The following is a 17,017-nucleotide window of genomic DNA, read 5'->3' on the forward strand; positions in this document are numbered from 1 at the left end:
CCCAGAGACTATTATCCCACTGTTACTATAGGCACATCTCTCCCTACTATACCTGCTATCCCACAGTCACACTCCTTCCCAGAGACTATTATCCACTGTTACTATAGGCACCATCTCTCCCTACTATACCTGCTATCCCACAGTCACACTCCCTTCCCAGAGACTATTATCCACTGTTACTATAGGCACCATCTCTCCCTACTATACCTGCTATCCCACAGTCACACTCCCTTCCCAGAGACTATTATCCCACTGTTACTATAGGCACATCTCTCCCTACTATACCTGCTATCCCACAGTCACACTCCCTTCCCAGAGACTATTATCCACTGTTACTATAGACACATCTCTCCCTACTATACCTGCTATCCCACAGTTACACTCCCTTCCCAGATACTATTATCCACTGTTACTATAGGCACCATCTCTCCCTACTATACCTGTTATCCCACAGTCACACTCCCTTCCCAGATACTATTATCCACTGTTACTATAGACACATCTCTCCCTACTATACCTGCTATCCCACAGTCACACTCCCTTCCCAGAGACTATTATCCCACTGTTACTATAGGCACCATCTCTCCCTACTATAGTATTTGAACGTACATCACATTGGTGTTCAGTATTTTATTTGATTTGGGGAATTGTAGTTTAGCAATATATCTAGAGGGCCTATCTATTGGTGAGTTGTGTTTGAGTTCAGGAGTGGGCAGGGTATTGATGTAGCCACAGACATTAGTCCTTTACATCAGATTCATTGAATGTAAGAGCTTGTGGCAATGAGCTGTAGCCACATATGAGTTGATGCACGTGAGTAGTTTCAGATGACGACTTACACAGCAGTTACGCACTAATCAAGTCCCACAGAAATGGAAAATGTGACAGTAAGTGGGTCAGGATTACAAAGACGTATCACAATCAATTCAGATCTTTTTGTCTATAATCCTCTTCTTTTATAAAGGTCTCAGGATCACAAAGAGTTAAAGGCTGTTGTAGAGAAATAAATGAGCCGCTCCTCTAACCGCCGGTTCCTGTTTCTGAGTTGTCGCCAACTTGTAAGTTCCCTTTTCTGCAATGCTGCACACAACGTCATCAAGTGAATCATTAAAGGGATACTGCCATAAATCCCCTTGTTATGCATCTATCTTGCCCTTTAACACCAATGTGGAGTTATTGCTAAATAACGCTGTTACTGTATGACGGAGCTGCACTGGCTCCATTTATAAGGCACTACATAACTCAAAGGGAGCTTTTTGGGCACAAGTCTCCATGTTTTTCCCCCCAAAATACAGAACAGTGGTAATTTCCAGAATAACTTTGGGCAAGTACTAAATTGTGTCCATGAGAGCTCAGGATCAGCTAATATAGATGAACATTTAGCAAATAGCTCAGCGAGGGCAATAATAGCGGCATCAGCATCTCATTCACTTGTCACAACACACCTAGGGAGCCGGCAATTAGCTGCTTATAGACTGTTGCTAATCCCAGGATTTCCTTGTATCCAGGGCTCACACTCCAACTCAGTTTATGTTACCTCTTACTTTTGCCTCCCGACTCTTTATTGTACCTTTCACTCTGACTCCTCTGTTTATGGTACCTCTGACTCCAACTCTTGAGTTACTCCTGACTCCAACTCTTGACTCCAAATCCTGACTCCAACCCTTGAGTAAAGCTGGCCATAGACGCAAAGACTCTCCTCACAAGGTTCGAAAATAGTATGAATTGAGGATTCGTACGATTTTCGGCTCATGTGTGGAGAGTCCCGACATTTTTCGTCCGGCAGAGATGGGTCGTTCAGTTAATGGGACAGGTTAAAAGATTTCTGTCGGCTGTGGGTAATATCTCTGCGTGTATTGCCGATCGTACGATCTTCAGTGGGAGACTGTCACTAGTTTTGGTCGGACATAACTATCGTACAATTACTGTCAGGGGCAGAACATCGGCTCATCTGTTCTTTTACTACTTTATTTCATCTGATGGTTAGTGGCAGGTCGGAGATGGGGAAGTCCGATGGTTCTTACGATATTGAAGGTAAGTCCACACGTCTATGGCCAACTTTACTCCAACTCCTCTGTTTTTAATACACTCATGTATTTTCCATGTTGATTGCAAGAACACAACATACAAAGCAATATAAAAGTTATGTGAAGATGGTGTCGGCTTTTGGGAAGAAAGCAAAGAACTAATGGCTCAGAAGCTGACACTCTACCCTACTTGCCATCCGAGCCGGTCACTGTAAATATGAATGAGGACACTGTTCAGGTTTGGGTCTAAATCTATAACTAAAATTATGGTTTTTATTTAATTTAGTAAAGATATAAAAAGCTGTACAATGAAAGTACTTTTTTAAATTAAACACAAAACCAAAATGACTTTTTTATTAAAAGATCCAAACCTCTTATAAAGCGATTTAAAAAGCTGAACTGCCAATCATATATTAGCGGCTTTCCTCTATAGAGACGGGACAGGCCGTTACTTTCCATTCAGCGCTGCCTAAATCACTGCGCTCCTCACATTCCCCCTCCATCTTCAGCGTCTGATTGTGTCGCCAGCGCAGGGGGATCAGCCGCCCAATTCTGCTGCATAAATAATATATTGGCATCATTTAACGTTTGCCTTAAAAAGTGTCAACAAAATGGCGCCTGCCTGCTTGCTGTGATTTAAATAATTGGTATGGTGTAAGTAAAATAGAAAAAAAAATGATATTCTTTTTTAGGGTGACAGTTCCCTTTCAAGAGACCAGAAACAAAGCTAAAGTTGAAACGAAAGACAAAAACAATAAGGTTCTAATAGTTCAGCTTGACTTCACTCACACACTGGCCTTTATTCTCACAGCAGACAAGTAACTTATTATGGCTCTGATCTGTCAAATTATATATTGTAACATATTGGGGGTCATTTATAAAGTTCGCGCAACGCATATTTTTCGCAAATGGTTGTATTGCGCATGTTTTTTGCTGAGCGCTAATATATTGCACTGCTCTGCCCGTCTTTCCGGTTTTTGCGAATTCGCAGTGTGAATAAATTTTCGCAAATGGCGCGCAAATGAGACAGTAGTTTGCGCGAGCGCACCCAATGTGCGAGGTTGTTGTGTGCAAAAATAGCGTTAAATTCGCAGTTTGCAAAACTGTTTTGCGAATATTTTATCCGCCACCAAAGTTGTGGCGTAATTGAGTCGCAGAGTGTGCGCATAAAGATTCGCAATTTGCGAATTGTGACATATTTATAAAGCCCCTTTAGATATTCGCGTTGTGAATAAAAAATTCGCAATTCTGTATGCACCCTCTTATTCAGCTTTATAAATATAACCATGCGCAGGGCAAATATAGTCACTTTGCGAACCAATGTGCCCTGCGCGAAGTTTATAAATGACCCCCATTGTATTTTAAAATAAAACTTTAAATATATTAGGAGTCGGAATCAGTCCATTTTTGCTGATTCCGAGTAAGACTTAATGGCCACACTAAAGTTCCCCATAGACGCGTCGATTCTTCTTGCCGAACGACCGATTTTAGCGAAGTCCGACCAATCCTTCGAAATTATCGTGCGGTTAGTGGGATTCGAACAATCGTACATCTTATGATGAGTCCCCTTTAATTATCTTAATTGTACAGAACAAGAGGCGTTTAGAACTGTGTTTGCTGCTCAGTTTGTGTTTATGAATTTCTCAGCAAGTGAGAAACACTGGACCATGTGACTTGTGCTCTGATAAACTTCAGTCGCTCTTTACTGCTGTGCTGCAAGTTGCAGTGATACAGACAAGCGCTGGCTGGGCAGGTAAAGGATTCCTTTGTGCAGATTCAGGAGGGACCAGAGACAAACAGTGAATTCAGGTGCATTTCTAACTGAAGTCCATTGCAAATCTGCTTCTTTTTGGGTTTACAAGCAGTACATGCATTATTGTTTCTTGCCTTTACTTCCCCTTTACGTCTGTATAATTCAGGTTTGGAGTCACTATTAGAGGGTCTTGTAAAGCAAAGGACTGGATGCTCAGAAAAACAACATTACAAACAAGAGTGAAAGAATAAAAAAAGTATTATTGTTTATTATTTTTCACATCACAGCCTTTCTATTGAGGTTTAGGGAGTTTTTGAAGCAAAATGAATGGCTGGTTATAGAATTGTGAGCAGCGACCGAGGACAGACAATGGAATGGGATTGTGTATATTTCTAATAACCAGAGCCTGTGTGTTTATTCTTGACACAATGGTTGATGAATATAAATGTGAGCGACAGATGAACATGATCCAATGTCTCTGGTTAATAAGAACAATCATTGTGGAGAAATCTTCTAACAATGGATTCCACGTCTCAGACGTCAGTCGTCCAGGGAAGGAGGCCAATCGACATCAACAGACTAGAGGCAAAAGGAAACCTGAATTAAAATGAATAACATTTGCCCTGGTCACAAGCACCTAACGTTGGATCTGCCTTTATCTACCAGGCTAATCCCAAAGAAGTTCATGGTTATTCCTCTAATATAAGTAAATCTGAAATTCTCACGCTCTGAAAAGGCATCAACGTGGCCACAGGGATTTCAGTTTATGGAACGTTCTCTATTTCATGGATCAATTCCAGAATAATCAGCAAACTCCCTCATTAATGAGCCCCCAGTAGAATGCCAACCTACAAGTGGAGAGCTGACACTTCATAGCCGTTGTTCACTGGGACATCATTATGTATGAACAGCTAAACATCACTCCAGTCCCTGCTCACCTAAAAGCCATTCAATTGGTTTGGGAGAATCAGGGAACAAAAAGATGTAAATACAGTAACACTTAATATAAGTTTTAAACCACAGCTTTCATGTTTTGGGGTGCTTGCTTGATGATGAGGTCCTGGGTCATGGTCACCCCAATATATTATGAGCCAGTTTGTGGCATCTCCGCATCAGTGGTAAAATGAACATGTATTGTGAAAGGAACTAAGACCAACTGTCGATCTTGCAATGGGATACCCAGAAAAGACTGAAGCAACTTGGACAATGGTCTAATATGAAACATCCAGCCCGTAACCAGCATGTATTTGGGAAGCGCTGATGCCAGAGCTCTCCCTGGTTCCACGCGTCTCCTGACCCATCCAAAGCAGGAGGCGTTCATATTAAAGGAACAGTTCAGTGTGAAAATAAAAACTGGGTAAATAAATAGGCTGTGCAAAATAAACCAATGTATCTAATATAGTTAGTTAGGCAAAAATGTAATGTATAAAGGCTGGAGTGAGTGGATGTGTAACATAATAGCCAGAACACTACTTCCTGCTTTTCAGCTCTCTAACTCTGAGTTAGTCAGTGACTATAAGGGGGGTCACATGGGACATAACTGTTCAGTGAGTTTGTAATTGATCCTCAGCATTCAGCTCAGATTCAAAAGCAACAGTTATGACCCCCTAAAGTCACTGATTGGTTACTGGCAGGTAACCAATCAGTGGAAGCCAAGAGAGCTGAAAAGCAGGAAGTAGTGTTCTGGCTATTATGTTACACATCCACTCACTCCAGCCTTTATACATTACATTTTTGCCTAACTAACTATATTAGAAACATTTTTTATTTTGCACAGCCTATTTATTTACCCAGTCTTTATTTTTATACTGAACAATTCCTTTAATAGCAATTGGGCTTTATTGAATCACACAGTGTGAGAATAAAACAAACTCCAAAACCTACGCATTTTGTGCCCCTAGATTCGGCACTTCTTCACTACCCTGAGTAAGTGGCGGATCTAGGGGCATGAAACGCATACGTTTTGGAGTTTGGATCAGTCAGTGATGACAGTAAGTAGTTAATTTTGTATCCAGCCCGTAACCCCTTGGCGCCGGCTTCCATTTCTGATCATTTCCTTTTCTTCTCTTATTCCTGTTGTTTGGTTGTTATTCAATTTTGAATTGGCAATAAACAAAAACGTAAACATCGATAAGGCCCGAGGTTGGACAGCCTTAACTTAATCCTTCCTCAGGTCTCACCAACCATAACAACAGTTTCATTTCATACAGCGACTTCCATTTAATACAGTTCTGCCCACAAACAACTTCCACTTTAAACGATTTCCTCACCGACGGCAGAAGCCATCGCGGACAGATGAAAAACGACTTTGTAACAATTACGTAAATAGCGCTACTAACCTCCACGTCCAGTTCCAAAATATCCGCATTGGTTTCCATTATAGATCCTACGTTTGGTTTTGTTCTTCCAAAATCTCCATGGACAAATTCTTTAATGTAACTATCAGTCTATTAAAGAAGTAACCTTAAAATAATGTTTTAACATAATATATATATAGAGAGAGAGAGAGAGAGAGAGAGAGAGAGAGAGAGAGAGAGAGAGAGAGAGAGAGAGAGAGAGAGAGAGAGAGAGAGAGAGAGAGAGAGAGAGAGAGAGAGAGAGAGAGAGAGAGAGAGAGAGAGAGAGAGAGAGAGAGAGAGAGAGAGAGAATAGAGCAACGAGTGAGCTTGTGATTACAATAAGGGGCTTCAATTAGTGGGGGTGCTTCAATGAAAGGTTTTATTAGATGAAACATCTGATGATGGGGCCCCTGTCCTTGTGGGCCCTGAACAGATGCCCCTTTTGCCCATTATAATGGCTCCGAATTTAGGTGCCGTCTTGTTTATTGACAAAGTGGTGTAATTTGCTTCCACCGGCTAATCGTGGGACTTTGCAGATTTTTTACTCCAAATGTTGATACATTTATTAAGCCCTGAATAAGACTTTTCCTATCAACACTTCTATATGAAAAAATCTCTCAGCAAATGTTTTAATCAAAATTTCACTAAAATATTGGAAGAATGGCAACAATGGTTGAGAACATATTGAGAACATGTCGTGAAAAGTAGTTCAGGCAAAAAAAAAAAAAACAGCATTTCTTAGAGCAAACTCTTGAAGATTTAAGTGAAATTAACGTATGAAATATCAACACAGCAACAAAGGTAAATTTGTTAAACCAAAACGATGTCATTCTAAGGAACTTAGATCTTAACATTTTCAGTGGTTTTAAAGTTATTTGCATCTGACTTACACTTGTGGTCCTTTACAGCATTTTCCTGGACTTAAAGGGATACGGTCATGGGAAAAAACATTTTTTTCAAAATGAATCAGTTAATAGTGCTGCTCCAGTAGAATTCTGCACTGAAATCCATTTCTCAAAAGAGCAAACAGATTTTTTTATATTCAATTTTGAAATCTGACATGGGGCTAGACATTTTGTAAATTTCCCAGCTGCCCCTGGTCATGTGACTTGTGCTCTGATAAACTTCAATCACTCTTTACTGCAAGTTGGGGTGATATCACCCCCCTCCCTTCCCCCCCCCCCAGCAGCCAAACAGAACAATGGGAAGGTAACCAGATAGCAGCTCCCTAACACAAGATAACAGCTGCCTGGTAGATCTAAGAACAGCACTCAATAGTAAAATCCAGGTCCCACTGAGACACATTCAGTTACATTGAGAAGGAAAAACAGCAGCCTGCCAGAAAGCATTTCTCTCCTAAAGTGCAGGCACAAGTCACATGACCAGGGGCAGCTGGGAAATTGACAAAATGTCTAGCCCCATGTCAGATTTCAAAATTGAATATAAAAAAAATGTGTTTGCTCTTTTGAGAAATGGATTTCAGTGCAGAATTCTGCTGGAGCAGCACTATTAACTGATTCATTTTGAAAAAAACATGTTTTCTGATGACAGGATCCCTTTAAGTCTTCCCAAGAGTGCCACAGACTTCTTTGACTGACATTGTATTGACAAAATGTGGCCCATAAATAGAGATTAATACCGTTATGATTCCAGCTCCATTCATGGCAATAAAGGATACGTTCCTGCTTGGGTCTTTAAATAGAGCCGGAAGTGATGTTCATCCACATACTCGGTTCTCATGGTGTGGATTGTACGTGACCTTGAAGCAAGTGGCCTGCGGTGAAGGACACGAAGAGGGGTTTTCTGAGCAATCGTCAGCTCCTATAAGTCAATAAAGTTGTAGTATAGTCAACAGTTCTGTGCTCCATAAGTTACAACCTGATTCAACCTTTGTTTACGTTGTGTGTTCCTGGAAGTAGGATGTGTACAACATTACTGGGATATACTGTGATATACTGGGATATACTGGGATCACTAGTTCATGGGAGTGTGCATAGGAATGTATACAAATAATAAGCAAACAGGTACTGTAGAACCTTCAGCTAAATAGCATTTATTTTACTCCTATTCTTTGTAAAGTGTATTTACAAACCTCCAATCCATCAAGCAGTTGAAGATCTTCATTTCGGACCATTTTCTCAATCCATATTAGAGCACAATAACATTTAGTTTTTTCCTCTTCTCCTTCCTTCATATGTGCCACAGCCTCCCTTGGGAACAGAACATGGAGCCCATTAGTCCTTTGCTTTTTATTTCAGTCCCACAATCTACTTTTTAATCCCCATTCACTTACCTGGACACAATCTGCAAATCTCGTACTTTGATTTTGTCGGAGGTATTTATTTTCTGCAATGCGGAACAAAAGATATGAGACATAAATGTGCTAAAAGGCTGTTTAGCTCTATGGGACACACTTGAATTCCATTTGTATTTATGCCACGGCCATTCATCTCCTGGACTCCTGGGCTCAGTTACTCACAAAATGGGCAAGTGGAGGCACAGACTGGTGAGCAGACAAAGTCAATTGCTGTAACTGTCAGTTTTTGACTCCTTGTGTTTTCCTCTTTACCTGCCCATGGAAAGTATTCCACAATGAACATGTTGTACCTTTCCAATGGCGGCTGCTCCGTCTTGCCTTTGGACATAAACAACAAGATCCACTTGTGTGGCAAGGTCACTACATGAGGGGATGTTTACCGGATTTCAGAACCAAATTTGGGCCCCATGTGTGTTCCAATAAGCTATCCACTTCACCTGGAGCCGAATTGTCAGCTTTTATTGACCATGTATGACCTTCTCTCAGCTATGCCTTGGCTCCATAAGAATGTTCTAAACATTGTTTCCAAATATTTAGGGCAGAGACATACGCTCAGATTTGGGGACATTTGGTTGCCCGGCGATAAATCGCCTCTTCTTCTGGGCAACTAATCTCACCAAACCGCCAAAGTTTCCTTCCAAAGTGAGTTTGGAAAACAAATCACACCGATTGTCATCCTGCCGGCGATTTACATTCTAGTTAGCGGGAGGCAGTTCGGGGAGATTAGACGCCCCAAAGATGAGGAGATTTCTTCTCCCCCAATCTGAGCGTTTGTCTCCAGTAAAACAAATCAGCCATCTTACACTAGTCTAAAATGGAGTCAAATCTAATGTAGGAAGGTACAAGTACAATAGACTAAATGTTTCTTCAAATATCCATTTCTGAAAATGAGGTTCCCCGAGGCAAAGTCCTGCGTGAGCCTAAGAATCAGCACGAGATGAACAGCCTGCAATGAGTTTGACATGAAATTGATATTATGGGATTATGAATAAGTCAGTGTCCAGTGTCCAGGCAATGTTACATTTCTAAAGCAGAATAGATTTACACTATTCAGTAACAAGGGAAGGGAAAGTAGAATACTGAGATACAGAACGAGGAAACAGAATGATAAAAAAACAGATACAAGTCTAGCTGAGAAGTGTCAGCTTATATGACAAAGGAGATTTATTGTTCACACACAGGATAGGAATTTAATTAGGACAAAGATTTAGGATTCCTACAACATACGAGTATGAAATGGCAGTGGGACATATTTACCTCTACTAAACTCCAGGAGGCAGTTTGGTGCAATGATTTCATTAAAAATGTCTACTCACCCCACAAAAAATTCCACGTAATCCCAATAATTATAAATGTACCATTGCAATTCATCTAAACCTGATCTATATATAACATATATATATAACATATATATAACATAGATATATAACAAATATATAACAAATATATAACATATACATAACATATATATAACATATACATAACATATAAATAACATATGTACCTGCTGCAGTGCCTTTATCTCCTGCCCCGTGAACTGGACTTTGTGAGGGTTTAGAAGCTCTATTGCAAATGGTCTTCCTAAAAGAAACACAATATAAATAAAAACACCTTCAGTTTCCCAAAAGGTCGTTGTGAAAAAGCTTATTATAAAATAGGTTCAATATAGCGCAGTGTGAATCAATGGTTTCATTAAAACTAGATTTCAAGAAAAGAACTTTAAATGGTTGTAGAGCCCCCCCCCCCCCCGGTCACAGGAAAATAGAAAAGAAAAAATGGGATTGGAAAAAAACAAGGGGTTTGAATGAGAGCTAAAAAGGAACGGGGTGGAAGAAAGAAAGGAGTTGAGATGTGGAGCAAACGTACAGGTATGGGATCTGTTATCTGGAAACCCGATATGGAGATAGTTCTGAATTACCCATAAAGGCCCATAGACTCCATTATGCTAAAATAATTGAAATTTAATAAAATAATTTCCTTTTTCTGTGTAATAATAATACTGTCACTTGTACTTGATCCCAACTAAGATATAATTAATCCTTATTGGAAGCAAAACCAGTCTATTGGGTTTATTTCATGTTTAAATTAATTTCTAGTAGACTTAAGGTATGAAGTCTCAAATTACAGAAAGATCCGTTATCCAGAAAGCCCCAGAGCATTCTGGATAACAGGTCCCATACCTTTATTGAAACTCAGAGGAAATGAGAAATTGGAAGGTAAGTAAGGAGAGAGAAAATGGAGAGAGTAGAAGTAATGAGCACAACAAGGGAAAAGGGTGAGCAGAGAAAAATGGACTATGGGAGGGATGTTAAAGGGGAACAAATTTAAGAATCATAGTTTGGAATGAAGAAACTTTATAAATATAATCAATCAAAAATTCGACACTATTTATTAATTTTAAGTTACTCTTCACTATCCTGACCTTATACACCCCTCAAAGACTCCCTCTGGGAGCACCTGGATAACAGCTGAACTGACACTTATATATCAGTGTAACAAACTGTAACTCACAGCACCTTAATACCCCTCTGATTTGTGTCTGTATGTTACCCTCCCATTTAGACTGTAAGCTCTACGGGGTAGGCTCCTCTAGCCTTTTGTTTCCTTGACACTGAGCACTTCATCTGCATTGTAATTATATTTTATACTTATGTGAATTGTATTCTAATAATGCACTTATTGTTACTTTTTATTCTGACCCCTTGTTTGTTACTACTAATTTATTGTTTTGTTGTACAGTGCTTTGCCCTCGAGGAGCGCTATATAAATAATAATATACATATATACATACATACATACACACATACACACATACAGACACACATACATACATACATACATACATACATACACACATACAAACATACATACACACACACATACACACATATACATACATAGATACATACAGACACACATATATACATACAGACACAAATACATACATACATACACACACACACACACACACACACACACACACACACACACACATATAAACATACACATACATATATACATACACATACACACATACATACATACATACATACATACATACATACATACACACACATACACACATACATACATACACACATACATACATACATACAGACACACATACAGACACACATAGATACATACATACACACATACATATACATACATACATACATACATACATACATACATACATACATATATACAGTACATACATACATACAAGAGATTTTACAACTACTGGATTGCCCATTGATCATTTTTATTACTTTGTGTGACTGGTCCGTCTCAAGTCATGATTTGTTGTATGTAAAGAATATTTCATCCCTAAATATACAGTATCTAGTTGCCGAAAATTAGTGAAACGGCAAAGAATTAGCCAAATACATTGATTGCATTTGAAACTTGAAAAACTTTGCTCATAACTAATAGGGACATAAGGGTTTATACATGAAAGAGCTGTAGGTTTATGTACATTTAAATGTAAAATGTAAAAATATAAGAAAAATATTATTTACTAAAACACATCGACGGGATCTCATTTATCTTCATTTTCCTGACATTAACCTCTTCAGGTGTGATTTTAATCTTAAGGGGCATTCAAAATTCATGATTCCCACCACTAAATTTGAATAAGCAAATTAGAGCTTGGATCCATTACAATATTTCAATGAATCTTCTGCAGAGGTTTTGGTATTTCGTCAAATTAAAAAAAACCTCTAGATTTAACGGATCGCTACATTTTTGGGTGAAAAAACCAGGAAGCCAAAGCATCCAAAATGGCACCATATGATGTTACTTTAAGAGTCTTCAGAATTCACAAACTGTCTGGATTCAGTGAGGTCTGGAGACTTTGCTAAACATGGATTTGCTAAAGAGTTTTCGCTGCTGTTTCTCCCTCTAGTAAAATGCCGACTCTCTTCCTTTAATAAAGAATATTGACGTTATTGTTTCTTTAGCGCAAAATGCGTTGGTCCAGTACCTTTGCCTAATGTTCTGACGTCCACATCTTCCCTTCCAGACGATGAAAAGTTGAAACCTTTTGAAGACACACAGTTTATCACTTCGTTTTACATCAGGAATTGAGTTTTGTGCCAGGCTCACAGTAAAAGGAAGAAAAAGATGAAAAGAAGCAGAATAAACAACAAACATAAACAATACCTAGTGGCACTTAATATGGGAATAGATTCTATTTAACACTCAGGTCCATAACACCCGTTGGTTTGGTAAGTGCCACAAGTAGCCCAGTAATTACTGTACAAACACTTGTAGTGATTGTGATTGGCACATGGGAGTCCCCTTACTCCAGGGATCCCCAACCTTTTTCACCCGTAAGCAACATTCAGAAGTAACAGGCGTTGGGGAGCAACACAAGCATGAAAAATGTTCTTGGGGTGCCAAATAAGGGCTGTGATTGGTCATTTGGCAGCCCCTATATGGATTGTCAACCTACATTGAGGCTCTATTTTGCAGTACAACTGGTTGTTATACGATAAAACTTGCCTCCAAGCCTGAAATTCAAAAATAAGATCCAGCTTTGAGGCCACTGGGAGCAACATCCAAGGTGTTGGAGAGCAACATGTTCCTCACGAGCTACTGCTTGGGGATCAGTGACTTACTCCATTCCACTGGCACAAGAAGCAGCAGCGCATTTGGCTGCAAGAGAATCACCTGCTCCAGGTTGCCCCTGTGGCTACATTTCTTTATAGAAACTCAAATCATTCGTTTTACTGACGCAAATACACAACATTTTGCAAGTGTAGAGCGACATTACACTCTATTTAATTTGCTTTAAGTGACTTCCTTTCTAACCATATACATTTGGTGCTACTATTCCTCTTATTTAAAGTGCACATGATTATCCATCAATGAGCGATCCTCCAATAACAAGGTTGAGGCCTCTCTCTTTTTAATTTGCCAGACACTCGATTTTGTTGGCCAAGTTTTAACCTGTCCTACTGCGGCCGTCAAATCTCCCGAAAATGCTTTAACACAGGCAATAAAAGTAAATCACCAGAAGGAAAACATTCTGGGTGCTCCAGTTTTCGAAGCTGCCTCTCAAGGAAAACAAAGTGCCGCATACTGGCAATTTACTTAAAGGGATACTGTCATGGGAATTTTTTTTTTTCTTCAAAATAAATCAGTTAATAGTGCTGCTCCAGCAGAATTCTGCACTGAAATCCATTTCTCAAAAGAGCAAACAGATTTTTTTATATTCAATTTTGAAATCTGACATGGGGCTAGACATATTGTCAATTTCCCAGCTGCCCCCAGTCATGTGACTTGTGCTCTGATAAACTTCAATCACTCTTTACTGCTGTACTGCAAGTTAGACTGATATCACCCCCCTCCCTTTTCCCCCCAGCAGCCAAACAAAAGAACAATGGGAAGGTAAACAGATAACAGCTCCCTAACACAAGATAACAGCTGCCTGGTAGATCTAAGAACAACACTCAATAGTAAAACCCATGTCCCACTGAGACACATTCAGTTACATTGAGAAGGAAAAACAGCAGCCTGCCAGAAAGCATTTCTCTCCTGAAGTGCAGGCACAAGTCACATGACCAGGGGCAGCTGGGAATTGAATATAAAAAAATCTGTTCTGCTCTTTTGAGAAATGGATTTCAGTGCAGAATTCTGCTGGAGCAGCACTATTAACTGATTCATTTTGAAAAAAAAATTTTTTCCCATGACAGTATCCCTTTAATTCTACTTTACTCGCAGGTTGGAGAACATTTTGGTGAGATTTATCACCCATAATAGTGAAGATTTAAACACAGACAACAAATCTCCCTGCATGCCAGTAGCCTAACGGAGTCCTGATAATATTTCTTAATAAAGATTTATACTTCTTTCTGTAGACATTGCTTGGAGTTTGCCCTAAAACATCAATCAATTGTTACTGCTCCGCCCAGAATACAACGACTTGGAGTCAATAATGAAGCAAGATGTGAAAGTTAATGCTACTCTGCCTCTAATTCTGTTTATTTCTCAATAAGACAAATTGCAGTAGTTTTATATAAAGTGATTCTCTGAGCAAGATGACGATGGAAGGAAATGGAGGAAGAATGATTAGTGTTTATACAGGGATGTAAAATAAACAGATTTCAAAGAACGTTTTGTTATCTTTCCTGGTGAGAATCTTTGTAGTCGGCAGGAAAAACAACGCTTCGTAGGCCTCCTGAAAGTAAAAGCATCTGCACCTCAGGTTTGGGGAAATTTTGAAATGAAGAACTTTTTGTCGCAAATTCTAAGTTCACCTCTCAGAGATGGAGAAGTCCATCATAACTTTCTTGGTGCTTGGAGACTCCCACTTTATCCATGTTCGTTCTGAATGATATTTTGATTTCTGCTCACCCTTACTGATAATGCAGATTATAGTTTGTGTTTAAAGGCAGGGATCCCCAACCTTAGTTTACCTGAGAGACACATTTAAATGCAAATGGGGAGCAACAAAATCATGCAAAATGTTCTTAGGAGTACAATATAAGGGCTCTGATTGGCTACTGATAACCCATATTTGGACTGGCAGCCTACAAGAGGCTCTGGTTGGCAGTACATATGGGTTTTATACATCTAAAACTTGCCTTCAAGCCAGGTATTCAAAAATAAACTGAGAGCAACATCCAAGGGGTTGAAGAGCAACATGTTGCTCACAAGGCATTGGTTGGGAATCACTGCTTTAAAAGTCTTCTGCCACAAGAAAAACAAAATGCATCAGTTAATAGCTCTCCTCCAGTAAAATTCTATTTTATCTAAATTTTTAGATTTAATTTTGAAATTCTATGGGATAGATATGTTCTTAGTTTCCCAGGTGCCTCAGTCATGTGACTTGTGCTCTGATAAACTTCAGTTACTCTTTACTACTGCACTACAGACACCTGAATGGCTAAAAATACTCTCATGCCTAGTGGTAGATATGAGAATAGCATTCAAAAGTTAAATAACCAAGTGTGGTCACAACATCTCCAATTAATCCGAGCAGAAAAAAACAATAGCTTATCTGAGAGCAGTTCCATTGTGAATTTCTGGCTTTTTTCTGAAATGGAAGATCTGTACGTTGTAATTTAGTAACAGAAACGGAACCTTAGAAATCAAGACAAGTACTTTTTGCAATGTTGTTAAGTAACCAGTTTTCCAAGCCATGATTACGTGTCGTATCATTTTTGGTCAGAGAAAAGAGTGTTGATACCAATTGTACAAAAGAATAACAGTGTGCAGGTAGGTGAGGCAAGTCATTTTACTTACTGGACGATCTAAATGCTGCCACCAGATGATCTGTTATCAGCTCTTCTACAGATGATTCTATTTTCCTTTCTCCATCAATAATCCAAGGGGTTTGCGGTAAATTCCTTGAGTATTTGTTATACCTACCTAAATAATGATTAAAGGAGAAGATAAATAAATCTCCTGCTAAAAATTCATAACAGAATGTCTCATAGCAGCTAGTTGGTGAATATTCAGATTCTTTGGAAGAGTGCAGTAATGAATTGGGGTCCAATATCTTTTAGAGATAACACAATGATAGAAAGGTTAAAATACACTAAACAATGATTAAAGCAAGAATGTTCTGTTGCCTATGGAAAAACAATATATTATTATTATTATTCAATGTAGATCATAATGACTGGGTTCTATACAAACATCAAAAATGTATCAAATAAATGAAGAATATATCAAAATACAATGTAAACAAAATGCCTAGGCTGTTATTCTATGCTTTTACTTTTTACAAACACTACAAGAAATGAATAAAGCAAAATAGGTATTAGTACATTCTTGGATGCAGACACCCATTTACACCAGTTGCTGCACTCTCTTTTGCTTTGCATGATTTATTAGCATTACTGCAAGACCTGATGCAAACCACAACATCCAGCCAACATCAAGGGAACAGCCGACCGTTCTTGCCTCAGCTCAAGTTTGTGTTCATCAATAAAATAACTTGAGACCTTCTCTAAAGTTTACCTATATGCTACTCATGACTTTTCTCTATACCTATATGTTACTCATGACTTTTCTCTTTACCTATATGCTACTCATGACTTTTCTCTATACCTATATGCTACTCATGACTTTTCTCTATACCTATATGCTACTCATGACTTTTCTCTATACCTATATGCTACTCATGACTTTTCTCTATACCTATATGCTACTCGTGACTTTTCTCTATACCTATATGCTACTCATGACTTTTCTCTATACCTATATGCTACTCATGACTTTTCTCTATACCTATATGCTACTCATGACTTTTCTCTATACCTATATGCTACTCATGACTTTTCTCTATACCTATATGCTACTCATGACTTTTCTCTATACCTAAATGCTACTCATGACTTTTCTCTATACCTATATGCTACTCATGACTTTTCTCTATACCTATATGCTACTCATGACTTTTCTCTATACCTATATGCTACTCATGACTTTTCTCTATACCTATATGCTACTCATGACTTTTCTCTATACCTATATGCTACTCATGACTTTTCTCTATACCTATATGCTACTCATGACTTTTCTCTATACCTAAATGCTACTCATGACTTTTCTGTTGACTGATATAAAG

The 17,017-nt window shown here is 38.8% G+C and overlaps 1 protein-coding gene across 1 annotated transcript in view; it reads right to left on the reverse strand.

The window, feature by feature from the left end:
- Positions 1 to 4,030: 4,030 nt before the first annotated feature.
- pus10.S (pseudouridine synthase 10 S homeolog) overlaps positions 4,031 to 17,017 on the reverse strand; it is a 53,976-nt gene continuing 40,989 nt past the window's right edge. Inside the window, 8 exon segments of the mRNA NM_001091946.1 lie at positions 4,031 to 4,359; positions 6,120 to 6,219; positions 7,798 to 7,940; positions 8,212 to 8,329; positions 8,413 to 8,465; positions 9,941 to 10,017; positions 12,422 to 12,478; positions 15,688 to 15,813. Coding sequence (NP_001085415.1) covers positions 4,321 to 4,359; positions 6,120 to 6,219; positions 7,798 to 7,940; positions 8,212 to 8,329; positions 8,413 to 8,465; positions 9,941 to 10,017; positions 12,422 to 12,478; positions 15,688 to 15,813 — 713 coding nt within the window. The 3' untranslated portion in view covers positions 4,031 to 4,320.

This window comes from Xenopus laevis, chromosome 5S (assembly GCF_017654675.1).
Source record: "Xenopus laevis strain J_2021 chromosome 5S, Xenopus_laevis_v10.1, whole genome shotgun sequence".
Classification (NCBI taxonomy): Eukaryota; Metazoa; Chordata; class Amphibia; order Anura; family Pipidae; genus Xenopus; species Xenopus laevis.